The sequence below is a fragment of the Solanum lycopersicum genome, chromosome 3, assembly GCF_036512215.1.
Source record: "Solanum lycopersicum chromosome 3, SLM_r2.1".
Lineage (NCBI taxonomy): Eukaryota > Viridiplantae > Streptophyta > Magnoliopsida > Solanales > Solanaceae > Solanum > Solanum lycopersicum.
The window spans coordinates 56340307-56365444 of record NC_090802.1 but is presented as its reverse complement, the minus strand read 5'-3'; the positions used below and the strand labels follow the sequence as shown (position 1 = coordinate 56365444).

The 25138-nt window shown below is 34.5% G+C and overlaps 3 protein-coding genes and 1 long non-coding RNA gene across 53 annotated transcripts; all 4 read left to right on the top strand.

The window, feature by feature from the left end:
• The first annotated feature begins 3009 nt into the window (after nucleotides 1-3009).
• On the top strand, nucleotides 3010-13276 carry LOC101244850 (ASI1-immunoprecipitated protein 2). 50 transcript variants are annotated; one of them, XM_069295540.1, is made up of 13 exons: nucleotides 3023-3130; nucleotides 3979-4056; nucleotides 4994-5120; nucleotides 5227-5395; nucleotides 5582-6099; nucleotides 7092-7177; nucleotides 7264-7733; nucleotides 7868-8362; nucleotides 8536-9289; nucleotides 9429-9659; nucleotides 9763-9887; nucleotides 10407-10774; nucleotides 11934-13276. In XM_069295540.1, exons 4-13 carry the CDS (start codon nucleotides 5359-5361, stop codon nucleotides 13047-13049), a joined length of 4200 nt encoding a protein of 1399 aa, XP_069151641.1. In that variant the 5' UTR covers nucleotides 3023-3130; nucleotides 3979-4056; nucleotides 4994-5120; nucleotides 5227-5358; the 3' UTR covers nucleotides 13050-13276. The 50 variants fall into 50 exon arrangements, with proteins under 50 accessions (XP_069151615.1, XP_069151622.1, XP_069151630.1 ...); XM_069295531.1 differs by having other exon boundaries at nucleotides 3979-4069; nucleotides 8494-9289; XM_069295525.1 differs by having other exon boundaries at nucleotides 3979-4069; nucleotides 5573-6099; nucleotides 8494-9289.
• Nucleotides 13277-14373: 1097 nt separating this feature from the next.
• On the top strand, nucleotides 14374-19616 carry LOC101266495 (uncharacterized). Its single transcript, NM_001328681.1, has 5 exons — nucleotides 14374-14464; nucleotides 15608-15746; nucleotides 18335-18434; nucleotides 19003-19086; nucleotides 19191-19616. Exons 1-5 carry the CDS (start codon nucleotides 14431-14433, stop codon nucleotides 19323-19325), a joined length of 492 nt encoding a protein of 163 aa, NP_001315610.1. The 5' UTR covers nucleotides 14374-14430; the 3' UTR covers nucleotides 19326-19616.
• Nucleotides 19617-20247: 631 nt separating this feature from the next.
• Nucleotides 20248-24681, top strand: LOC101268849 (uncharacterized). The gene is made up of 7 exons (XM_010319987.4): nucleotides 20248-20625; nucleotides 20726-20822; nucleotides 22335-22412; nucleotides 22568-22643; nucleotides 23173-23246; nucleotides 23340-23410; nucleotides 24256-24681. The coding sequence occupies exons 2-7, from the start codon at nucleotides 20787-20789 to the stop codon at nucleotides 24296-24298; spliced, it is 378 nt and encodes a 125-aa protein (XP_010318289.1). The 5' UTR covers nucleotides 20248-20625; nucleotides 20726-20786; the 3' UTR covers nucleotides 24299-24681.
• LOC138347364 (uncharacterized) lies at nucleotides 21340-21871 on the top strand. The gene is made up of 3 exons (XR_011220215.1): nucleotides 21340-21480; nucleotides 21557-21629; nucleotides 21735-21871. It is a non-coding gene; the product is annotated as an uncharacterized lncRNA (long non-coding RNA).
• Nucleotides 24682-25138: the final 457 nt, after the last annotated feature.

The following is a 25138-nucleotide window of genomic DNA, read 5'->3' as shown; positions in this document are numbered from 1 at the left end:
ATATTTAATCATAAATAAAAAAATTACATTAATAATGTTTCAAATTTTCATATAAGATAATATTTTATGATTTTTTAAGTGAGATTCACAATTTTTTTTCTCATTGCATGATTATCTCAAAACGATCACGAAATGTATTACATAAATAATATGAAAAAGAAAAGATATAACTCCATTTCATATTCATTGTCAAATCAAGTTTATGTAATAAATACTCTCTATTTTCAAATATAAAAATCATAAATCAAAGTAAAAATACGTGTCGCATAATATTAACCATGGAGCGATAAAACTATTTATAAAAATCATGTGTCGTGCATATATTTATTTATTTTGTGCAAATCGAGCAAATCTATCTCTGTATACTCTTATTTTCTATATTTTTAACCTCAATTAATATGATGTTTATTTATTCTTCAAATTCAAATTATGTATGTGATACTTTAGATTCTCCATATTCAAATTACTTTAGATTTATCCAAAAATTCTAGTTAACAAGTTTGTAGTAGTAGTGTATATATATATATACTTTGAATTATGTGAAGACTATTTAATTACATATCTAAATTAAATCACATCATCAATGCTTCAAATCTTCATAAAAGACATCACTTACAAGCAAGGTTCACATGCGCTCTCTTTTCGCAACATAACAGCCTCGAAACTATTATGATCAACATTATCTAAATCTTACAATAAGAAAATGCGATATCACCTTATTTCACATATTATCACTCTTATAATAGACAAATATATTTCTGCAATGTATATTTTTTTAAAAAATTAATAAAATTAAAATATAACATTTATAAATTAAAGATAAGATTACAATGGCATAACATTGTTTATTAGGGAGATAAATTTTTAAAAAAAGACACATGTATTGTTCAAGTCAAGCACGTGTGTAATTTTGTTCTCAAGGTTCGTGTGATGAACCTACCTACATTCTCTTATTTTATATTTTTCCAATTTAAATTGATGTGATTTTTTTTATTCTCTATATTCAAATTTGTTTGTGGTATTTTTTGATTATTCACATTCATATTAAGTAAATGTTGCTCAATGTTTTAGTTAACAAGTTATTAGAAATAATGCATAGAACATATAATTATATATTAATTAAAATCTATCTCATCAATAACTCTAGCTTTAAATTTTCGTAAACACTAAAAACCTAACTAAATTAATACTCAATAAATTAATAATCTCTCTAAGTTAACATTTTGCTTTTATCCCAGCTTAGGTTAATGAAAATAACCATCCGTTTGATAAGATAATAATATATTTTCAGAATACCTCTATAAAAATATATGGTAAATGGTCTTGTTAATATCATCAATTAATAATTCTATAAAAATGAAAATAAACCTAAAACAATTTGGTGAAATTATTGTGTTTTGTTTTTGTTAAAATGTAAATCTAGTTGAATTTTTATCTCTAACTTTTCTTATTGCACCCAAAAATTTCAGAGTTGTCACAACTCTGTATCTTTTTAATGCATGTGGAATGATCAATTTTGTACTCACATAATGATTTACGTATTTGATTTGTCATTGTTGATAATTTTGTGACACCTTTGGAACGAGAAATCATTTTTGAATATGATTTAAAGAGATTTCTTATGTTGCTTATGTAATTTATTCTTTTGCCATCATATATTGAATGTTTTTTCTTGCAAAAAATGAATACTATCTGATTACTAATGTATAATGTATTTATTTTTACGATGAATCATAAAATCATTGAATTTATTTTACAATGAATTATTTAACAAAAAAAAATACATTACAATGAATCATTTAACAAAAAAATACATTACAATGAATCATACATATACATTGTATATAATGTATAATAAGTTTATTATTATATGCATTCAATAAATATGTTACATAATTCAACAAGATACAATGATTTTAACGTATTTACTGTATTTTATGTATAATAAATTTATTTTTATATGATTGTAATAATATAATATGTAAATTAGTAATATACAATAATTTTGATGTAATCAAAATTAACCTTCATTAAATCTAACAATACATTTTCAATCAAATGTTAATTTATCAATTAAATAACATATTTATGAAATAATAATATTACATAATTCACATATATTAATTCAGTAAAATTTTACCATAAATAATAAAATATAATTTTATAAGCAAGAATTATGAACTTCTCCTTTTTTTTCACACCGTAAACTCAAAATAATATTGAATTAAATTATACAAATTTCACAATAAGGAAAGAATTGATATCACCTCATTCCCAATTATTTATCATTACAAAGATTTTAATTTTAATACAAGTTATGATTTTAATTATTAATAAGCACTTTAAAGTCAAAATTCCAATTATTGTATTTATTTATTAATGAAAAAGTAGACAATGAAGTAACATTGATTATCCAAATTTGTTAAGACTGTTGACTCAAATATCAAAAGTTTTTACACATAAAAACATCAATAACTTTCACCACTCATAAAAATGGAATAATGATAATAAATTCCAATAATACACTTCTCCATTTTATTTTTTAAAAAATTTAATTATTTAATCCTTTTTTAAAACAAAAAAACTGATAATTTTCCTTTTTGACTATTCATTATTTTTAACTTTCCAATAATTACAAAATCTAGAAATTTATTTTCTATTTTTTAATTTCGCGCGAAATTAAAACAAATAAATAAACTAAAATGATAAGAAGTTTCATTTTAACGATTTTTTAATTCTAACTATATGATGACGCGTAACAGTTACAGAATTTAAAAATCCGTTCTATTTTTTAAATTTCGCGCTAAATCAAAACAAGACAAATAAATTAAAACGAAAAAAATAAGAAAATAAGAACATGTGATACCAATAATATTTTATCACATGCTCCTTGGCAATAAAAATGTAATGTAATCTAATCTACCACACTCAAATAAAAGAAAAATGTACTAAAAATCTATAAAAAAAAAAAATACAATATTTTTTCTCTATATATATATTAGCGTGGTCCATGGTGTGCTCTGCGCTTTTAAAGGAGAAAAATAAACGAGACTCAACAAATTCACTGTGTGTGTTTTTTTTTTCTTTTTCAGCGAGATGCCAGTGCGTGTTGTAACTGCTCATTGAACAAGTAACACGTTAAATTTGTTCAGTTCCCTTAATCTCCGCCATTGATTTATAGTAATTTTCGATTATCCGTGATAGCTTAATTGATTGATTATCTGAAATTTTTACGGTGTATGATTTAATTGCTGAATCGTCCTTTAGAATTATCAAAATTAACATTTGATACCACATATAGAGGGGGTAAGAGAGAGGGGATACAGATAATAAGCATTTTGGAAATTTGGGGTTTTTTTTGGTTTTGTTTTTGTTGAATTGCATGTTTGTTGGAGATAATTAAGCGAATGGTATCGCGGATAAAGGATAAAGTTGATGCTTAATCGATCGGTTTTTCGTTGTCGGCGATGTCTAAGCATAAGGAAAGAAGTTTGAATGAGTTATACAATGTGACTTTCACTCTTTCTAAACCCAAGGCATGTTAATTTTCTCTTGTTTAATCTATGAAATTCAATTAGGGTTTTTTTTAATCCGATGGGTTTACTTTGAGTTTTGTAAAACTGCTTCTTGAATCGTGCGTCAATCAAAAAGTTTCGGTTTTTCTTTTTTTGTGGTTTTTTCATTTTCAATTGGAATCAGTATGGGACGGCATCGTTTGTGGATAAATTTCAATGTTGATTTGTTCCTGATACTTGTTTGAAGACGATTGTTTACTTCTGTGAAGGTTAGGGTTTCTGATTAATCAAAAATAAGATTTTTCTTTAATTTATTGGTACTTTTGCTTAAGGATGTTTTGGGATTTATGTAGTTTAATGCTTTGGTATGGTATAGGATCTCTATTTGCTGTACTGTTGGTTTCCTAGATTTTTGGATGATGTTGTTTGGCTGCAATTGATAGTGTCTTTAATTCATTTTTAGATTACTCCTCTATTGAGAGGAAGCCATCGGATGCAAGGGCCGTTTGTTGAACCTATCTGTAGCTTCCAGACGAATACGGTGAGATTACAGGGTAATTACATTCTGTGTGTTCACTCTTCTGACTCATTTATTCTCTTCCATTAATATGATGTATATTCACTTTCCTATTTGTTGTCCATTAGTTTGTTTCGGAAATGTATGTTAACTATTGGTTTAGTTCCTTTTTATCCGGGAGTGGTGACCTGGTTTGATGGTGTATTCTTTCCCTGCTGAAGATTTAAATTTCCATACATAGGAGAAGGGTGGGTAATATTTCTTTTGTTGTTGGATACTAACTACTGACAAGTAAATACTTCCTCTCTACTCGCTTCCAATACTCGCCTGAATCGCCAAAACATTGTTTTGGTGTATTTTGTTGGCTTTCCGGAAATTTTCTTGTTTACAGCAAGAGAGCATTCCCATTTCTTGAGTTATGATGGCATCATTGATATTTTCTAGCTGTTAGCAACTTAGAAGAAATGAATAATGTGGTACAAGTAGAATTTGTTTTTTTTTTCTAGATTTGGCCTTATTTTATAATGGAAGGATGTGAGAGCCTTTTTCCTGTCCTTTATCAGAGTATCTACAAGATTGTTAGAATAGAGCAGAATGATAATCATAGGGCTTAGTCCTCCTTGGGGAAAGAAATGTTTTGGAGGTGGGTAGCATACCCTTAGTGCTGAAGAATACATGTTACCAGTTTCAAATAAATAAATAAATGAGGCTAGCATTTTTTTGATGAAGAAATATGAAGGACTATCCAACTGATAAAAAAAGAACAAGAAAATGTGAAGGACTATTGTATTTGTCAATCTGTTATAATTGGAGAAAAGATGCGTGATCTTGTTAAAAAAAAATACTACTTAGTCTGAGATGTTGGAATTTGTTAAAGGTACTTTCATTATATGATCGACTCAGCTTTTTGCCATCGTAGTAGTTGCCTTATTTTTTATTTTATTTTTGAGAATGCAAGTAGAGTGTCTACTGAGAAAAGGTACAGCCTAGCACTAAGTAGATGCTGAGGCGTGACAGAAATCCGTCTGTACATAACAAAAAGGAGGAGTCCTGCTGTGGAAGTCCTAAACTTGCAAACAATCAATAAAGTATAACAATACTGTCTACATTCTTTATATCCTGTAGGTTTCCCTATTATTGTTTCCTCTCCTTAATCGAAACACTTTCTTTTTCCAAATGTTTTATTGTGTTCAGGTGTCAACTGAAGTCAATAAGGAATCTATCCCGTGTACTCAGAATCAGACTGTCGGTGGAAGACTAGTCGCTGGATCGTGTAACGTGTGCTCCACTCCTTGCTCTTCTTGTTTTCCTGCTAGTCAAAGTCTCATGGAGTCAAAAGTTGATGAATTATCTGGGGAAACAGGTATAAATAGCTTAAGTTTCTCTGTCAATGATGTTTCATCTTCTGATAAGACTAGAAAATGTGAAATTAGACAGAGTAGTGAAATAGACAGCGCAATCTGCACTAGTTCAAGTAGCTTATCTTTCTCTGCAAACGCTGAAGTTAAAGCAAATGCAAGGACTTCTGATGTTTCATCAGTTACTTCAGATGGTGCAGTGCTTGTGGAGTTAAAGGATCTCAAATCTTTTGAAGGCCTTGATGACAACATGTCGTGTATCGTTGGAGGCTATGAAGCTAATAAATTATCCAGCTTCAGTAAGATGAGGGAAGACAAATCAAGTCTTCAGTGTTCTTCTACTTCTACTGGGAAAACTATAAATAATCAAACTTCTGCTGGATGTGTACACGTGAAAGTTGAGGCTGATGATGGTAGTCCAATTGACCATAGTAGGCAGAATGAAAGCAGTGGGGAAGAAAATAATAAGGCTCCTACTGAGGCGACCTCTTCAAGAAATGTACATAGTACGGGAGACTGTTTGGAAAATAACCATTCATCATTAAAGAATGACGTGAAATCTGAAGCTTCTGATGATCTACCTGCTGATACTTGTCCTGAGAAGAATGACCAAAAGAATGTTGGATCACCTGTGTCCTCTGATACAAAGAATGCCTTACAATCACATCAAATGGATGAGAGTGAGGAATCCGACGTTGAGGAGCTAGATGTAAGTAAGAGTGCCTTTGCTGTTTGCTCTTGGAACACTGATTTTCTCTCTTTTTGTTTGTTTTGTCCTATAACCTGACTTTGAAGACTACAAATGATTATCATCTGTAAAAGGAAATCTGAGAAATTTTATGTTTTTATGTCTTCGGACACTGAAGAAGTCAACTTGACTTGTAAACATGTGAACACATTTGCATATATCCTTCCCATTTTTAGTCACACCCAGAAATCATTAAGCCCATAGCTTATATTTAGCTGGCTGGACATGTTTTACCTGTCAAGTCTGAGGACTACTGAATGTCTAAAGCATGACCTATAAGGGGCATTGTTCCTACTATGGGGATTAGGCAGTTCTAACTTGTTTACAGAAAATGGCATTTTTGCACAGCAGAGCTAAATGCCAATATCAAATTCTATGGTACTTTGCTGGAGATGTTGGTACATTACTCACTGGATATCTGTAAGGGGTTATTAGAGTGTTACAAAGAAAAAACTGTAGTGCAGAAAGCTAATGAATAGATTCACTTCAAATGTAATGTCAAATTGATCAGCTCCCGTATGAACACTAAAAAAGCAAGTAGCTTCTAATCTACAAGAATTGCTGCTCTATATCTTAGTTTGTTTAGATTAGTCTTGCAGATTGTTTTTTGTCTAAAAAGGCGTGATAAATAAAGGTAACCTTGGAAATTCTTTTAGCAGGAAATGTTTTGTCGATAATATTACTGATTGCAATGTATGAATTAGTGCTATGCATGTGAGTTTGTTTGCTTCTTTAATTGAGGCACACATTCTCTTTTATTTGACCATACAAGTGATGCATTTGATCTGTCTTGTGTTTCTTGGATAACTGTGTGTAACTTAGGTTAGGAAATCATGCTGCCTTGTTATTGTATTTTGTAGTCGTTCCCTCAAAACTAGTTTGCAAGCTTGAATTGTACCACACACCTTTTATCCCCTTTGAAATTGACAGTGTAGTGTCATTTCCAATTACAGGTGAAAGTTTGTGATATATGTGGAGATGCTGGTCGGGAGGATTTACTTGCCATATGTTGTAAATGTACAGATGGTGCAGAACATACGTAAGCCTCTAATTCATTTTATATCCACATGGTCATTTTGTTCCTCATTTTGTGGTTGATGTGAATATTCTGTTATTTTGTCCCAGTTATTGCATGCGAGAAATGTTACAAAAAGTTCCAGAGGGTGATTGGATGTGCGAGGAATGCAAATTTGATGAGGAAATGAGAAATCGGAAAGAAGATAAATCTGTGAAGTTTGATGGAAATGGAAAAAGTTATCCTACTGGTCAAAAAATTGCAGTTGGCAATACAGGCCTTACCATAAAAACGGAATCGAAGCCTCCTGATTTTGACGGTGATATAGCTTCTGACCCTAAAACTCCTGGCAAGAGGCGCATGGATGATACTGAATATTCTGCAGCAAAGAAGCAGGCTCTTGAACCAGTTCCGGCATCACCCAAAACACTGAGTCCCAATAAACTTCCTGCCCTTTCTCGTGAAAGTTCATTTAAAAACTCAGATAAGGGGAAGTTGAAATCTGCAAATCAGTTTTCTTCTGGAGGTCTTTCTGTTCATGATACGCCAGCTTGGGGGTCACGACTACAAACTTCTAGAGGTAATTTTATCGAAATTGGCTTGGATCTTAACCTCTCGACTCTTCTAAGAAATTCTCTTGTTATCTTTTCTGTTGCTTGGTATGTCACATAGTATGCTATAACCAATTAAGCTGGATTCTTTTTGTATCTGCAGGTACTTTTTCCAAGTCAAATTCTTTCAGTTCCCTGGCTGCAAAACGAAAAGTGCTACTTGTAGATGAAGGTTTTCTGCCGAAGCAGAAATTGGTCAGAGAGTCCACTGGTCTTGATGTGAAAGAGAGTTCTACTCGATCAATGAACAAATCTATGTCATTTAGATCGATAAGCACTAGCCGCAACAATGTCTCTGAATCAAAAGTTAAGATGTTATCCCCCAAGTTTCCCCCTGCTCAGGACAAAGGACAAATGCAGACAAAAGAACGAAATCAATTTGAAAGGAAGAATTCTTTTAGATCAGAGCGTTCTCCCGGTACTTCTGTTCCTTCTAGAACCGATCAAAGATCAGCATTTCGAGGTGACCCTTCGCCACTTCCTTCCTCAAGTAACATCCGTGATACGCGAACAGGTCAGCTTGACAGCAAACCTATGTCACTATTGAAATCTTCTGGTGCCGTTGCTCGTAGGACACAAGATATATCTGTTCATTCAGGTAGAGTGGCTTTAAGTTGATATGCCTTCTGTCTCTAATTCTGTCTACTCATATTCTTTGTTTGGAGGGGGTGGGCATTGAAGCCTTTTACATATTCATTTTACTATGCATTTTCTGCCTATGTTAATCAGATGAAGCTAAGAAGAAAACATCTCACACATCCATGTCCACAGGAGCTCCTGCTACCAATAAAATTAGTAGCTCTGATCAGCGACCTGACCAGAGTAGTGCAAGAGATGATTCTTTGCCGAACTCTTATATTGCTGAGAGACCAACATCTAACACTGGTGAAGGTCTGTCTGATGGTCTGCCCCAGCCGAGTGAATCAAAAAATGTTGGTGAGAGGACAAAGGAGAGTTCTGGGAGACGCTTAAAACACACTGGAACTGGTACTAAGTCACTCTTCTGCCAGAAGTGTAAAGGAAGCGGTCACTTGACAGATGGTTGCACTGTTGAGGTGTCTGAATTATTTTCTTCTGATGTTTCTGCTGTAAGAAATTCTAGAGAGGCCCCAAATGGCACGAGCAATCTTAAAGCTGCAATTGAGGCGGCTATGCTAAAGAAGCCTGGAGTATGCTGGAAGAATAGGGTTGTTGATCAATCTGATGATTTAGCTGTGTCAAACACAAATGCTGAAACAACAGCTCCGGATCCATTATGTGGTTCAAGTAGCAGAAGAATGTTGTCATCCAACGAGGATGGCCATGGGGTGCCATTAAACTCTATTACTGGCTCTCATAAACAGGAAATCGGTAGCTTGAGGCAGCTGTCAGTGCTTCCTGCTGAAGCCCTTACCGGAGCAGGGAATCTGGTGCCTATTCTTCTGTCTGATGGAAAATCTTCACTTGTTGATTTACATAGATATTCACAAGCAGCAATGTCGATACTTTCGAAGACAGCATTTCCAGAGCATGAATATATATGGCAGTATGATGTCCAACTTCATCTTTTTTTTAAAAAAAATAAAAATAAATTCCCCCCTTAGGATTTTTGAATTTTGATAGGTTGTAGTCATGAGATTTTATTGCATTTCAGAAGCAATTATTTATGCTTCCTTTTTGTTTAGGGGTGCTTTTGAGGTTCAGAAGAGTGGAAGAACTCTTGACTTATGTGATGGAATTCAGGCTCATTTATCAAGTTGTGCATCACCCAATGTTCTTGACGCAGTACACAAATTTCCTCAAAAGGTCCTCTTTAATGAGGTATCACGATCGAGTACATGGCCAATACAATTTCAGGAGTATGGTGTTAAAGAAGATAATATTGCACTGTTCTTTTTTGCTCAAGATGTTGGAAGGTAACTGTTCCCATTTAAATTTTCTTGCTTTCAGTAAATTGGTTTTCCCGCCAGTATTGTTTGTTTTTTTCATCTGACATTGATGGTGTATATAATGTCTCAGCTATGAGAGATGCTACAAAATTTTGCTGGAGAATATGATTAGGAACGACACGGCTCTCAAAGCAAATCTTCAAGGTGTTGAACTTCTGATATTCCCATCTAACCGACTTCCTGAAAAATCTCAACGTAAGGGCGACACATATTATGAGATACTTACTTGAACTGCATTATCTAAGTTATATTATACAAGCATTATCTCACAATTATATGTCAAGCGTGAGGTTCTACAGACTGGGACAAGCTTGGTTCACATTTTTTATTACTTTGCTTTATCATAAGATGGTACTCAATATGAATGAATCAGTGTTTTGTGAAGTTTTTGATCCTGAACTCTGACGCCACAAATGAAGGAAGCCATTGTTTACTTTTATCACATATTTCCTGCTTAATTCTATTCCCACTATTCTTTAAGCTGACACTGCATGTCTGCTTGGTACATTAGCTACTCTTTACTTGTTTCTTTGCAATAGGGAGTACACTCATCGGTGCCTTCCAGTTCTCATTCGCATGTAGTTGTGATTGTTATGTAGGGTGTTGAAATGAAGACATGTACTACAAACTTATTCTCTGGAAGATACTTTATCCAAAATGAGATGGAGAAACTGTCCTTGTTTTTTGCTTGTTCTGATCATGCTGTTTATGCAGGGTGGAATATGATGTTCTTCCTATGGGGTGTCTTTAGAGTGAAGAAGGTGCAGGCAACGACTGGAAAGCCATCTCTTGTACCCCAAGATACTCCAAAATTAATCATGCCTTTTCCGGAGAATATACATTGTCTCGGACCTGTAGACAATGTTACAAGTGGTAATGTTCCCATGGATGTTGAGGTAACTACTCCAAAGAAGTCTAGCTGTCCATTAGTTAATGGAAATGTTGATTCTATAGCGGCCCAAGTATGCAAAGGTGACTCTGCACACACAAATTTGGAGCATCTGGAGCCTAGATCCATGAGTTCTGTACCGGTCAGCCACATGGATGTTGCCCCAGAGAGGAGACAGTTTGGCATTTTCCAGGTGCTGTTTAACTTTATCATATTTGCATAGGGAGCTTCAAATTTGCTACTTTAATTAAGATTTGAATAGTCTGTTTTTGAATCCAAAAATCATATATTCATAGACACATTGCACTAGCCACTAGAGTTCCTCTTTCATGCAAAAAAAAGGAAAAAGTAGAACATATACATTGACAGTGCAAGTCCGATACTGCTTGAGATACTTTTGTGACTTAAATATGTTGTCTGCTCGGTTGCTTTACTAACTATTGTTATTTCAGTACTTATAATGATATTAGTTGTTTAGATCTTGCAAATTCGGGTTCTTTGTGTTGAACTGGTGACATATAAACAAATCCTAGTTAACTGTGAGTCCTTTAGTCTGTATTGAACATGTCAGATATCAACTTAAAGTTCAAATGCAGCCAGTTCTGGTATTGTGGCTTGAAGTGATGAATGGTGTCATATGACATGATTTCAGAGTTTTCATCTTCTTATTTTAGTTTGCCATTTCTGGCGTATCATTCCTCTCTTTTGGTGGTGCAAGGATCATCCGAATCATTTGAGTGATTTGACTTGCTATCTAGACTAAGCATGCTGATCCTTAGATGGATCACAACATTTTCTAAGGAGACATTCTTATTACATCCCAAGACAGTGTAATTAGCCTTGGGCAGTCCAGTGGTCCTCAATCTTATTTCGTCCATGTCTTGCATCATGGAGAGAAAATCTTGGACTTCTTTTTGTTTACACTTTGGATATATTGCAATTGTGATGTAATCAAGTCCATAAACTCATTTGTTGCTCACATCAAATGCCAGGAGTTGGAAAGGTAATTGGCTATTATTTCAGACTCTGCAGTTGTCCTGATTCTCTTGGATCTTGTCATAGCGTATTTGTCTATTGGTAATCGTCAACCTGCTGCTTTGTAGTGGATACTGCAGTAGGTTTAACTTGTTATTCACAAATGTTTCTCTTATTTCTTCTTTGTAGCGAGGGTGTCAACTCAGATTTCTTGTTATCAAAATAATGTCTAATATATCCTTCATGTTGCAGTTGTATGGGTGTACCTAATGCTTGATTGTCTTTGGGAGATTTCCCCTTGCACTCTTTTGCTTATGCACTTGTTCATTTACATTGCTGCAGCATTTACTTAATGAACATAATTAATACTCTTTTAGGTGGTTGGAGATGCTGGATGTGAATGCAAAGTGGAAGTGCCAAGTAATTCTGCACCAGCTGCCAATTCTCAGCCATCCCGCTCTGTTAATGAAGCTGCAGGTCATATGCAGGAGAAAACATCTGTGGGCAGCATGGAGAAAGGCTTCTGTAGCACAAATGGTAGGAAATTTGAGATAAATCTGGAAGACGAGTATAAAGATGAAGAGGCATCTGAAACGAGTGGAAGTGCAGCTACGGAACCGACACGGAAGGAGCTCAATAATGATGTGTCGAACCACCTGAAACGTCCACGTTCAGTGGACACTGTGATGCAATATGCTGACTCTGGAGTTAATCGAGCAACTCGACTTTTTAACGATAATGACCAAGTTGAAGAGGCACACCATGACAAAAAGTTGAAGACTAGTATTGGTGGGTCTTATGGTAATAGCGAGCAAACTAGTTCCAGTGATGATTTTTTGTCACGGATGCGTGGTTCCTCTTATGGACCCTACCTTCCGGATACTGGGTATGATGAAGTTCTGAGTAAGGCACCTGTTCCGGAGTGCACAGAGAGTGCTGAAAGATATTTCTTCCCTGTTGATCCAAATCCTGGTAAGGCTAGCTCGACGCCTTGGCAAATGCATCATCCAGACAATGATCGGCTTAGTGATAGAGTCCCGAATCTTGAGCTAGCATTAGGTGGTGAGTCAAATTCACAGACTCGGGGAATCCCACCCTTTTTAGTTGGGAAAGTAGACAAGAAAATTATTCAGCTCCAAGGTGGTGAGACACAATCGCTGACCCAGGGCATCCCACCCTTTTTAGTTGGGAAAGTAGACAAGAAAATCATTAAGGACCATGGTGGTGAGACACATCCGGCAACTCCAGGAATCCCATCCTTTTTAGTTGGGAAAGTAGACAAGAAAGTGAGTCAGGACCATTCTTCAGCTAAGGAAGCAGTTGGAGTGGAGGAGGTAGAGGATGTCTCTGCTTCTCTCTCCCTTTCTCTTTCATTTCCTTTCCCGGAAAAGGAACAACAGAAAGGTTCTGTTTCACAAACTGAGCAGGCAATATCTGAAACAAGACGCGGTAATACACCTCTCCTCTTCTTTGGGGGACTCGGCAACAAGTAGGAGGGCGATCTTGCCAATAATGGTGTACATTTTAGTTTTATTCACATGGATGCGGTAGGTTTACAGCATGTTCATAAGGATACAGGGGCTATAATTTTGTTAGGTGTTTGCAGTCAATTTCTCTTTTTAGTTTGCAAGTGCAGAGTGACGGCCCTTTTGTATATATAAAGAGAATATTAGCCGTTGTGGGCTCTGGTACCATAGAAAAAATTAACATTTATGCGTCAGTTAATTCTCCTCTTAAATATTAGTTATCCCTCAGTGATCTCCCTTTTTCTTTTTTTATGAATAAACGCATATCTGGATGTTGGAAAGCCATTACCCTTACCAGCAAGGGTGTTGACGTGAGTGGTTAGGATTCCTTCGTCCGAGGACGTGGGTTTGAATCCCCTTGGGTGTTGAGTCGTCTTTGTTTAGGAAATGCATAATCACTTTCTCGCGCGAATTTCCATTTTAGTCAGCATAATGCATAGTAATAACTTCGTCTACTATTGTGGTTTCTTGAGGATAAACATTTCAGGGATTTTTTTGGCGTGAATTCACATTTAGTCAGGCTTTAATGTGACGAGGCTAATGCATAATTATAACCTCAGCTACTAATGTGGTTTCTTGAGGATAAACATCTTCAAACACTTTATTTGCATCATATATTTACGTTGAGCAATTTACACAGTTCATTATAAAATATAATTTTGTGACACTTGAATATAATAAAAAATATTTTTATGACACTTGAATGTGACAAAATATTTCTGTGACTATAATTTGTGGAAAAAACTCTTATTTTAATGAGATGAGAATTATCATACTTCAATTACACATATGACAGAAGCAGCCAGCTTTGTTCTACCTTTGTTTTTATCACCATACTGTGAAAGATACATGAGACCTCTACGAGGTAGTGTTAAATTTGCATATACAATTTTATTTAACATGTTATTATTGTCGCACGATTTTATTCATTTTTTTTCTTGAGAAAAACAATTTCTCATAGTTGATATACCTACAAAAATAAAGATACTAATAGTTTTACAAGAAACCAAAAAATGATTTTTTTTTTAGGGATTAAATGTTTAAAAATGAACAAAAAATATCCAATTCCTCTATTTTTGTTCTCCTTCCTATTAATTATTTTATATCTAATGGACACAATTCCCTAAACTTTTATCTATTCCGTTGAAAATGTCTTACATGGTTTGCTTTGCATCATATAATTCAAAATTGAAAAAATAGCTTTGATTTTTTAATTAATTATTTTTTAAAAAATATTTGTTATTTAATTCCCATCCCTCTAAATAGAAATAGAGATCGAAAAAGCAAAATCCTCAATTTGTTCACTCTTTGTATCTACTGCTCAGCCTCGTCTCTCTTGCTTCCTCTCATGGCGACCGGCGCTGCCCCCTTTTCATTGTCAGGTACCATCGCCGGCGATTTTTTTTTTCTACTTCCATTTTCCATTGATAAGATAATTCAAGGAAATTGAATATGTATGTATCTTTTGTGGTTATTTTCGGATAAAATCTCGGAATGAGTTATAGCTGCTCGAAACAAACATCGATGGAGTGAATCTATAAATTATGAATGTTTCATTTCTTTAACGTTATCTACTTTTGTTGTATGGATCTTCGCTGTGATTATGAACTGCCAATAGTTGGGTAGGATCTATAGGAGCATAGATATCGGCTTTGATGAAATTAGATTTTTTGTTTTTGATAACCGTGGTGTTTTGGCCAGAACCTGACTAATTATACGTGATACTTGTAACCTACCACTGACAATAGGTGCAAGTAACTCTGTCCACTAAGGCTAGAACAGATGCAAAGAAATTACCAAGTGTTTTGTCTTTGCTGGGATTTGACTATTGAGATCTCATGGTGCTCAATTCACTTTATTGACCGTTAGGACACACCCTTAAAATTTTGCTCATCTGTATATTTGTTTTTAATGTTATTTCTGTTTCTTGCAGTTCGATTAGCTCGCCTTCATGTAACTTGCGTGGCGGAGTTCACTGCAATCCTAGATTCATTCATAGTACTGAAAATTGGAACATACTTGACGTGCATGTCGTGCAATTTATTAGAAATACTGCAGCGGACCAGTGACTTCCTCTATTTGATTATTTCTAACTTTCTCTGTTAATCTGATTGAAAGCATAACTCTCAAGGTTCAAATGATAGATATGGGGTTTCTGTTTATGACATATAGAGATGCCCGCTTGTTGTTTGTCATGAGAATATGATGATTCTCATCCTTCTAAGCTATGTCTCTCTCGGTGTCGTGTCTTCACCTTGTAGTTTAAATTGCATCTTTGGAGTCTCCTGAAGTGGTTAATCATGTACTTTACTGGGAAAAGAGTTTAAAAAATGGCATTCTTTTTTATGTCCTTTTCTGGTAGTATTGTATGATTGAAGAGAATGCCAAGCATCTCTGGCCATATTGGTGAAGTGACAGTGTATTAATGTGGTAACGAATCTCTGTGAACTAGGGATTGTGTTTACTTTTGGCTTGATATTGAGTTCCCATTTGAGATGCTTCCCTTTTCTCCCCTTCTAAATTAGGTGCAACTCATGTCAAAGCATGCGAACCTTGGTCTGCAAAGTCCTCCTCGTTTGTCAAGACACCTATGGTGGCTATTCAGAAGAAATCAAACTCTCAAGGAACAAAAACCTCCAAGTTGTCTATTCGTGCAAACTACAGGTATTCCATTTTTGTATGCTTATATCCTACTCACTACTTATTAAGAAACAAGTCTGTTGATGATTATTTTAATGAATTGAGATCACTTGCCATTAATCTGGTTTATGCTTAGTTTTTGGCTTTATGATGATTGATAAGCCCAAATTTAACGAATGGCCGTTACTAGCGTAATAAAGAAGACAAGGGACTGACTAGCAAGGTTTCTTCAATTCTTCGTCTAATTTTTTTCTTAAGAGTATGGTGGAGTCCCCAGAGCTGGATGAACTTTTAATAATAAGTGTAATGGATGTATTGTTCCTTCCGTTTATGATATTTATATAACCTTGCATATTTTTTGGTGCCCTGAGTTACAATCACACACATTTATTCTTAAACTTTTTAAGTTGTCTATTCTCCCGTGTCCTCCAGTTCGGCAATTTACGGAGTAAGAGGAAAGTAAGCAACAGATTTATATTTGCAAAGTGACAAAGTATGATGTAACTCTTTTTGTTCGATAATACAAACTTCTTTTTCTGTTCCCATCTTGCATAGTTGATAGAGCTTTTTGTGTCTTAAAGTTTCTGGTGTTGACTCTACTTTTCATGTCTTTTCATCAGCTGTCTATTTTGTTGCTACTAAATTCAACTTTCGTTTAATGTTCTCACCAGTCCGTCTGATTCCTCTTTACAGAAAAGTCATGATACTTGTGCATTTAATTTCTTTGACTCTGTAATTCTTCCTCATTATTTGCTATTAACTGTTTGTATCAGCAGACGTGATAAGATCTTTGGAGATTTGAAAGTACCAAATGGCTTACATTCTAGACAAGATCAGTCCTTCCTTTTTTCTCCTCACAGGTTCTAGTTCCTAAAGGAATAGTCTATATTATCAGCATTTGATGCATCCATGGACTGCTCTCCCTAGTGGGAATCAGAACAGATTCCTAACTGGAGAGATGCAGCTCTCTTTTTCTCCCAACACTTAACTGCATTCCGCAGAGGTCACTTTCCACCGCTCCGTGTTTGCGAATATCTGATTAAATGTTTCCCTCTTATATCTGCTTTGATGAACCAACTTGATAGAAAGCAGTAGGTGCCCTTTCTGAGAATATATAGGTGGTCGATGGTCTATATTAAAAGATTGCCAATTTAGAATTGTCTCAGACTCTTGAATCATTGGTTGCTTTCTGTGCTTCAAATGGTTAATGGAGAAAAGATTTTTCCAAGCACATAATATGGATAAGCCAAAGTAACCAAAGTAACCAACTGATGAATTAATTGCAGAGGTGCAATGGGCAACCAAATCCTTTTCAGCTGCAGAGTGAAATGATGATGTTCCTTTAATGTTTACTGCACTAAAATTTTGAAATTGTAGCTCAGAAAACTAAAATTTGTGATCTGTTCCTCTCAGTTTTTTGGAAAATCGGATGATCCTTACAGAAACCACTTTTTCTGGCAACATAGTTTGATGCATGCATTGTTCCAAGCATCTGAAGTAAATGCTAAGGCTAATCCATCTTTCTAGATCAGGAAACTCATCTCTGTGGAACCAAGAGAAACTTTCAGCTTATGAAACCTTTTAATTTATATTACCATCTGCATAAGTTTGCACTTTTTAATTGTTTTTCTTAGCAGGATTAGTTATCGTCATCATGTTTGTCGTCGTTATTATTGTTTTTTGCATTAGAAAGCAAATGAAACTCTTTTTTGAACTTTGGTATAACTCCAATAACTTAAGGAGCTTGTTTAAGTTAGAAGTCTGGTTCTTAATGAAAGGATGCTAAGCTTGTTACTTCCAACAATAATTGGTTGTGATATTTAATATATGTGTCCATCAAAGTAATTTCCTCATAATCATTGGGATACTGCAAGTGTCGGTCATTTTCTTCAATGGAGGCTTTTCTTGGGCGCTCTCATATATACATTAACTAGCAAAGATGGAACACTAGATTCATTTGCATTATATATAATATCAATATATGATAGAGGATGATGACCGATGCATTGGGAGAAATAAGAGCTCTTGAAAGTGCAATGAGAGATAGAGTGCAGTATGAAGAAGCTGATGATTGTGAAACTTCTGTTGGTGGCTGGACTTCAATTCGTCTTTTGAGTAGGATTCTCCGAATTTATGCACCGGTGACTTTTGTTAAGTGAGGAATGTTTGAAGTTAATTTCGGCTTCAGAAATTAGGAGACACCATGGTTGTCACGCTGTTGCTGGTGTCTATTTAATTTTAGAAGCTTCCTCAATTTCTTTTTGTTGATTATCAAGTTTCTACTTATTCTCAGTTGAAGTAGAGGAAGTTGTTTCATCTGCATCCTTAAATTTTATTTGGGTTCTTCTGAAATATCTGTGGCCTATTAAGTTGTGAAGGTTTTCTGATCCCAGATATGAAATTAATATGATGTTTGCTGTCTAACTTGGTAAGTGAGGGTAACACTTGCTGAATGTGGCTCCTTTCAGCATATGATATTGCTGAGTCATTTGACTCCATGCCTTTTAATTAGTTATCCAATCATATGAAAGGATTACAATTTCTGAAGCTGTTTTCACTGATCTGTCCATGTGTGCTCAACTGGTATGTTCAATTTTGCCTGTTGAATGCAGTGATCAAAGAGGTGGCGGGGGCAACGGTGGTGATTTTGTTGCCGGTTTCCTTTTAGGAGGTGCAATATTTGGAACACTTGGCTATATTTTTGCTCCACAGGTAATTTTGGTATCGTCTCTTGGTATCAACTTGATTTCTGATTCCACAACACTGATTTGCTTGTTAGGCACGGTAAACATTGTTGCCTACTTTTTCTTACTCTCCGGGTCAAAGAATTTCGCTGAGTATGTGTGCGCCCATACTAGGATGATTCCTGTGTTTTTTTTCCATAATGAAGCAGCTTTTTGTAATGGGTACCAATATTCTCAAGACCAACTTATTTCCTATTCAGTTAAGAGATTATCGCTAATTCAAATAGTACTTGAGTTAAAGCTACTATTTTGTTGATACAATATTGAGTTTTGCAACTTAGTTTACCCTATTTGGAAAGCTAATTTTCAACTTCACTAATCAACTTATTTGGAAATGAGTTTATTGAATGGATTATGGCTTACATATATAGGTATTATAAATATATTTAATGCTTGTTCATCTCTCATCGCACTTTCTTTATCACCTTAAAGATGCAACTGTATGAAATGATTACTGGTGGGTTTCCCTCAAGTGTTTTAGGATTTTGTTTGCTAACATAGTTTTCTGTTATTTTTTCACTGCCATCTGTCATTAGATACGGAGGTCATTGCTCAATGAAGATGAATATGGTTTCCGGAAAGCCAAGCGACCAATGTACTATTATGATGAAGGTTTGGAGGTGATAAGAGATTTTTTTGCTTTAAATTTCTGTATCAGCCTAACTTTTTTCTACTACCTGGCTGGTAGGCTTATAAATTTTGTTCTATCACTTGTCGTATACAGAAAACTAGACAAACTTTGAACAATAAGCTAGATCAACTGAACAGCGCCATTGACAAAGTATCTTCAGGGTTGAGAGGTGGAAACAAAATGCCTTCAGTGCCTGTTGAGAGTGATGCAGAAGAAGCTACTATGTGAGAACTGGTCTTGTACCTCTTTATGATCAATCATAGGACTCTACACACAGGATATTGGAACAGTATAAGGATCATGAAGTTTCTAGTCTTACCAGTTATTTTATTATCTTCTGAATCTTTTGGTGAGGTTTCATCATGGAACTTGAAAGAAAAAAGAACAAAATATGATTTCCAGGAAGTCGGAGACTTGTGAGTGAAAACTAGTTATTCACTTGAATAGTCCTCAAATTTGAATTTTAATTCTTCAAGCAGCATTTGCAGATATTGAAGTTCAGTATTTAAAATGTTGAAATATCATTTTGTTGTCCTGAAGCAAATATTTCACTACTTGAAATGTTGAATTGATATTTGATGTCCAAGCACCTTTTTTGGGACTTTCCGACGCGAATTTGAATTTTGTCAGGTGTTTCGGAAATCGGATGGAAAATAAAAAAAGATATTTTATGTCCAAAAGTATTGGTTGTATTTGACACAATGATGAGGCATCTGGTTGTATTTGACACATACACATAAATAGCCAAAATATTTATGTGATTTTGGACCATAATGATTCCCTGCATTGTGGACCATTACATATCACAAGTCAAAAATTTAATAGTCCAATTTTCAAGAACTAGATAAAAATGTTCGACTAGTAACGTTTTATCACATTAGTTAACATTTTGAAACTTATAATAATAATAATCACATTGGGCAAAAAAATTCTAAATTTATTAATGAAATGAATTCCCATACTTTCACCTCATTCACTCGTGTTGATGCTCGATTAATTAACCTATAAAACACTCTCATAACTATCATTCATATTGAGATTCGATTAATCTACGAATAAAACGTGTTCTATCAAAAAAAAATAACTATAGGAGCTGACTCCTCCCTTCCTATCCATAAAGGATAGTTCTTTGCTGGACTATTTTGTTACTATCCAAACTGAAGGTTAGAAAAAATTAGGGATTTTAAATTGAGAAACAAAAAATTGAAATTGAATTACTTTCTCTCTCTAAGAGCAGGCATTCACTCTCTTTCTCTCTCTATTATTCTTTCTTTATGAAAATTAGGAGTAATTCTTGATCTTTCAACTCTTAGTATCCCTAATTTTGCCCTAATCTTCCTATCAATTTGATTGAATTCTAGTAACAAAATTTAAGAAAGAATCATCATAAAGCTAATAACTTTAGGAGGGAAAAAAGAGAGAAAGATTCTCCATAAACAAAGTGAAATCTTCTCTTAATTGTGTGTCTCTTTCATCAGTTTGTCTGTTTCTCAGAGGGCCTTCAAATTTCAACCATGTTTTTAATGGGGTAAAAATCTCAGATACTCAAAAAAGATAATTGAGCCATTTGCATTTTGTCCTCTTTTTTTTTTTTTTTGTGAAAAATGTTTTGCAATATCTCCTGTTAGATGTCTATTTGCTGGGCAAAAATAAGCATTGTAGCAGTAAAGAACAAATTTTGGCAGCCATATGGAGGATGATAATAAAACCACCTACAAACACAAGGTAATCTTCTTCTTCAATTTGGTTTTCCTTTTTCTTTCTTGGGGTTTCTCTATTATTGAGCAAAATATCTCTAGGTTAGTTTGCACCATTTCATTTTTCTAAGACCACAAATCAAGAAATTGCTTCAGAATTATTTATTGTTTATAAAGTTGCAATCCTTTTATGTTGGAAGACTAATTCAAAATTGGAGTAGAGAAACCCAATTTGTTTAGGACTTGGTACTTGCTAATCTGTATAGGGTTTGTAGTCTAATTCATATTAGAATATGTTTTCAAGTTTCTAGACAAGGTAGGTCTGGTAGGGTCTTCCGGAAGGTAGTGCTAAGGTTTGCGTACACTCTGCCCTCCTAAACCCCTCTTTTCGGACTATACTGGGTTTCTTCTTGTTGTTGTAGTCAAAGTAGGTCTGGTACTACTGTAAATAGAGGGTGTTGCTAGCTATGTGGGGATTTGTGATGAATTATGGAGAACTGTAAGGATCTTTACATAATAACGAAAAAGTAAAAGCGACTGAGATGCGAGGGGAGAACTTTTGTTTAACATTTCGAGAAAGACAACCTATTTGTTCGTTTACCGATAATCCAAACCAAGATGGATATATCCTGACCAATAATCACCATGATCAAGCTTTGCCCTTACCGGTTTTTGTAATACCGCAGGTATTCAGGGATGTATTGAGATTCATGAATCAGTAAATTATTTTCCATCATTATAGAACTGATATATTTCCTTCAGACCACTGCAGAAAAAGAAGCAACCAAATGCTTTAATAAAAATCCCTTTCAAGGCAGTGTTCTCACTGAAGAAGGTTCTATATTTTCCAGTTTTAAGTTTTCTCTTTGTCGATTGTTTTGGATTTGCTCTACTCTTTTAATTAAAATCAACCATTGGCATTATATTCAATGCGTTTTAGGCCACTCCTTGTTTATGATATTGGCAAGAGACTTGGAAAAAGGTTATCAACTATCCTACATTCAGGGGGGAAGCTAGTAAGAGGAAAGGGGGTTCAATTGAATCCTGTTTGCTGAGAAATCACAGTGTGCAATAGGGTAAAACTGATTTTTTTTTGGTTATATATAGATTGTTGAACCCCCTTTTCCCACTTTGCTAATCTTCCCCTATTACACGGGCGCAAAAGTTGTTTCAGTAGCAAGTTCAAATCTCAGCTATGACACTCTAGTGTTTCTGAATCCTATTATATAAATTTCTGGCCTTGCGCGCCTGCATTCTTACTCTTAACCAAAAAGGAAATGTATGGTAGTATTAATATGATAAAATTTCCTCTAAAGAATCATTGCCAGTTTTATTGCTGGCTAAGATTTAAGTAGCGTCAGGATTTTCTTGTTCATCCTTAATATGACTGGCATATAGGAACAAGCATATGTTTTCTGTCGTAATGAAATTCTTTTCCTTTGAATACTTTCTTTTAGCTATATAGGATTACAGATTGTCATATGTTTTCCTAGTTTTACTTGATGATCTTCTGATGATATGTTCTTTTGCTTGTTTTAAGGATTATTACAAGGTTCTTGAAGTTGAATATGATGCATCAGATGAGAAGATCAGATTAAACTATAGGAAACTTGCACTGGTTAGTCATCCATATTTCATCGAGCAGCACCTGCTACAGCTCTATTTTTGAGTTCTCTCTATGTCTCGTCCTCTCTCTTTGTGCAAGCTTGCATTTATTTAAGGGAGCGTGTTCCTGACTGCAGTCATATCATTCACGTTGATTGAAATGCGCAGAAGTGGCATCCTGACAAACACAAGTGTAATGATGCAGCAACAACTAAATTTCAAGAGATTAATGAAGCTTATTCGGGTAGTTATTTTTATTTTGGGCATAATAACTTCATATATCTCCTTGCCACGTGATGCTGATTATTGCTACTTGTATTGTATGATTTAGCTAGAACTTAAGTTGATCTCTCGATATTTTCACCATTGACAGTTTGACACCATGTGATGCCTTATTTCACTTAAATGTTGAGAGAAAAAATGGTTTGTATGTTGTTTGCTTGAAATAGCTTTATATGGAATGTATTGCCAACATCAAATTCTCCCTACAAATTTTTTATTGTCCCTTTATATTGAGTTCTGATCTTAAAATCTATCTTCGTTCTATTTTAATATTAGAAACCCGCTAGTTTTGAATGCCTACATCCTTTCCTTTATACTTGTTGCACAATGTTCTTTAAAATTTAGAAAAAGTATCTTTATCAAAAAAAAAAAATAATTAGAAAAAGTATCCTGGACCCCTATGTGGAGCATAACAATGTATAGTTAGTGGGAGATTATCCACCGCTTACATTATGCAGTCACTGATAGCTACGAATTTACATCCATTGCAGTGTTAAGTGATCCTGATAAGAGACTTGACTATGATCTAAATGGAGACTATGAGATAAATAAGTATACCTTGCCAGTAAGGACCTCCACACTTCCATCATGTTAAATTCCTTTGTTTGAGTTGTGATACCTTGACACTGCATTCTGACTACTTGGTGTTCCAAAACAGGAATATCTAGCCAGATTCAAAGGGATGATACTTACCTGTAATGGGCTTGGTATGAGTCAGGATTCAGTCTGGTGAGTGTTTAGTTCAGATAACTTAATCGAATTGATCAATTGGCTCTAAACAATCTGTCAATCCTAAAGGAAAAGAAACGTGGCCAGATTTTTGAAGGACAGCACTTATTTATACTGTGATAATTTTGTTCTCTCCTTATAAAGAAGCAACATTACCATATTCCTTGGGGGACTGAAGGAAGGGTATTAGATGAATTTTGTTAGTGTGGAATTTAGCAGTTCTCCTAATCTATTATCTTGTTATGCTGCTTTCCAATTTTCATTGTGTGTTGAGGTGTTCTGGTATATCCTAAAATTCTCTGCCAGATATGGTGAAACTTCCGAGGGTGTAACAACTCACACAAACATTTTCAGGCAAATTCTTCCTCGTCTTCCCATATATACTTTTTAAAATGAATGGGAAGTGTTTATATACGTGAAACAGAGTTGTTAGCTCCGTGGAAAAGTCATCCATATAGAAAGACTGTGTTCTCTCCTTGGTGGTCTTTAGCATAGTAATAGCATTTCAAAATAGGGTACTTTGGAACAAGTTGTCCATGATTTCATAAAAAACTTGAGCATTTGACCGACTTCTGATGCTCTTTTGTTTGGATGAAAGTTGCTTGCTTCTTGGATTTCCAAAAAGATAACTTGTGTGTTTACTGCGACCACATTTAGAAATATGAGATAATCGAGCAATTGTTCTGCATGTGTAATAAAACCTAAATTTTGTATTGATTTATGATGTAGCATATCAAACGGCAACTTTGCTGTTGACTTGTTAATCAATTAAAATGAATTGAGAATCGATTCTAATCCTTTAGTGCTATCATGTCAACAGTCTTAACAGTGAATTAACCATGCAGGTCAGAGCAATTAACAGAATCTAACAAGTTGACGGACAAATGAAAGTCGGTGGTCGTCTTTTTTCTCGTCTTCACACTCATCGTCTTTCCTATGGTACCTTTCTTACCCCTCCCAGATGTCTATGGTAGTAAACCTTCTGTTATCAATGAGATTCATGTCTAAAACTGAACATTCATCATCTCGCTCAAAGGTTTTCCAGACCAAACCATATTGTATGTTAACTGAACAGGATATCTGTACCAAGTATGTCTATGCGACTCAGACAAATTTTACAGTGATCATGATTTTGGTATTTACTGAGATCTCTTGTAAAATGTAGTTTCTGAAACAAGGTTGTATCAATTCACATGTAATATTGAAGATTGAATCTCACTGAAGAAGACATGTTAACAAAATTTGTTATCAGAAGCTACTTTTTTTTAGTATATAGTAAGTAGTCTTTAATTATATGTTACTTCTTAGAAAGGAGTTGTATTAGCTTCAGTCACTCGAATTTTTGACACTTTTTTTGTTTCTCGTTAAATGACATTTTCTTTTGAAATTCTACCTTAACTCACTTTGTAGGACTATACTGAATATGTACTTTTCATTAAATGAGTGACATTTTCTTCTCGAAATCTTAGCTATTGTTAGCAAGATATTGATAAATCTCAATATTATTATTCGTCCATAGGTCAAATCGAATATGTAGTTATTGAAATAATTTTTAGAGATTCAAATAATGCATATGTAAGCATGATGATTTGATAACATAACTTATAGACCTCTTCTAATGTCTCCCCCTCCCCCCCCCCCCCCAACTCTCCCCTCCACCATCTCAACGTTCGTTTTTTTTCTAAATTATATATAAATATATTTAACGTAATATTTTTTTGTTTACTT

Coding starts and splice junctions, on each gene's coding strand:
- LOC101268849 (XM_010319987.4), top strand. CDS start 20,787: ATGGAGGATGATAATAAAACCACCTACAAACACAAG. Junction 23,247..23,339: donor TAAATAAGTATACCTTGCCA/GTAAGGACCTCC, acceptor GTTCCAAAACAG/GAATATCTAGCCAGATTCAA. Junction 23,411..24,255: donor ATGAGTCAGGATTCAGTCTG/GTGAGTGTTTAG, acceptor TTAACCATGCAG/GTCAGAGCAATTAACAGAAT.
- LOC101266495 (NM_001328681.1), top strand. CDS start 14,431: ATGGCGACCGGCGCTGCCCCCTTTTCATTGTCAG. Junction 14,465..15,607: donor TGCCCCCTTTTCATTGTCAG/GTACCATCGCCG, acceptor CTTCTAAATTAG/GTGCAACTCATGTCAAAGCA. Junction 15,747..18,334: donor TCTATTCGTGCAAACTACAG/GTATTCCATTTT, acceptor TGTTGAATGCAG/TGATCAAAGAGGTGGCGGGG.
- LOC101244850 (XM_069295499.1), top strand. CDS start 3,468: ATGTCTAAGCATAAGGAAAGAAGTTTGAATGAGTTATACAATGTGACT. Junction 3,537..3,978: donor TCACTCTTTCTAAACCCAAG/GCATGTTAATTT, acceptor ATTCATTTTTAG/ATTACTCCTCTATTGAGAGG. Junction 8,363..8,493: donor AGATATATCTGTTCATTCAG/GTAGAGTGGCTT, acceptor TATGTTAATCAG/ATGAAGCTAAGAAGAAAACA.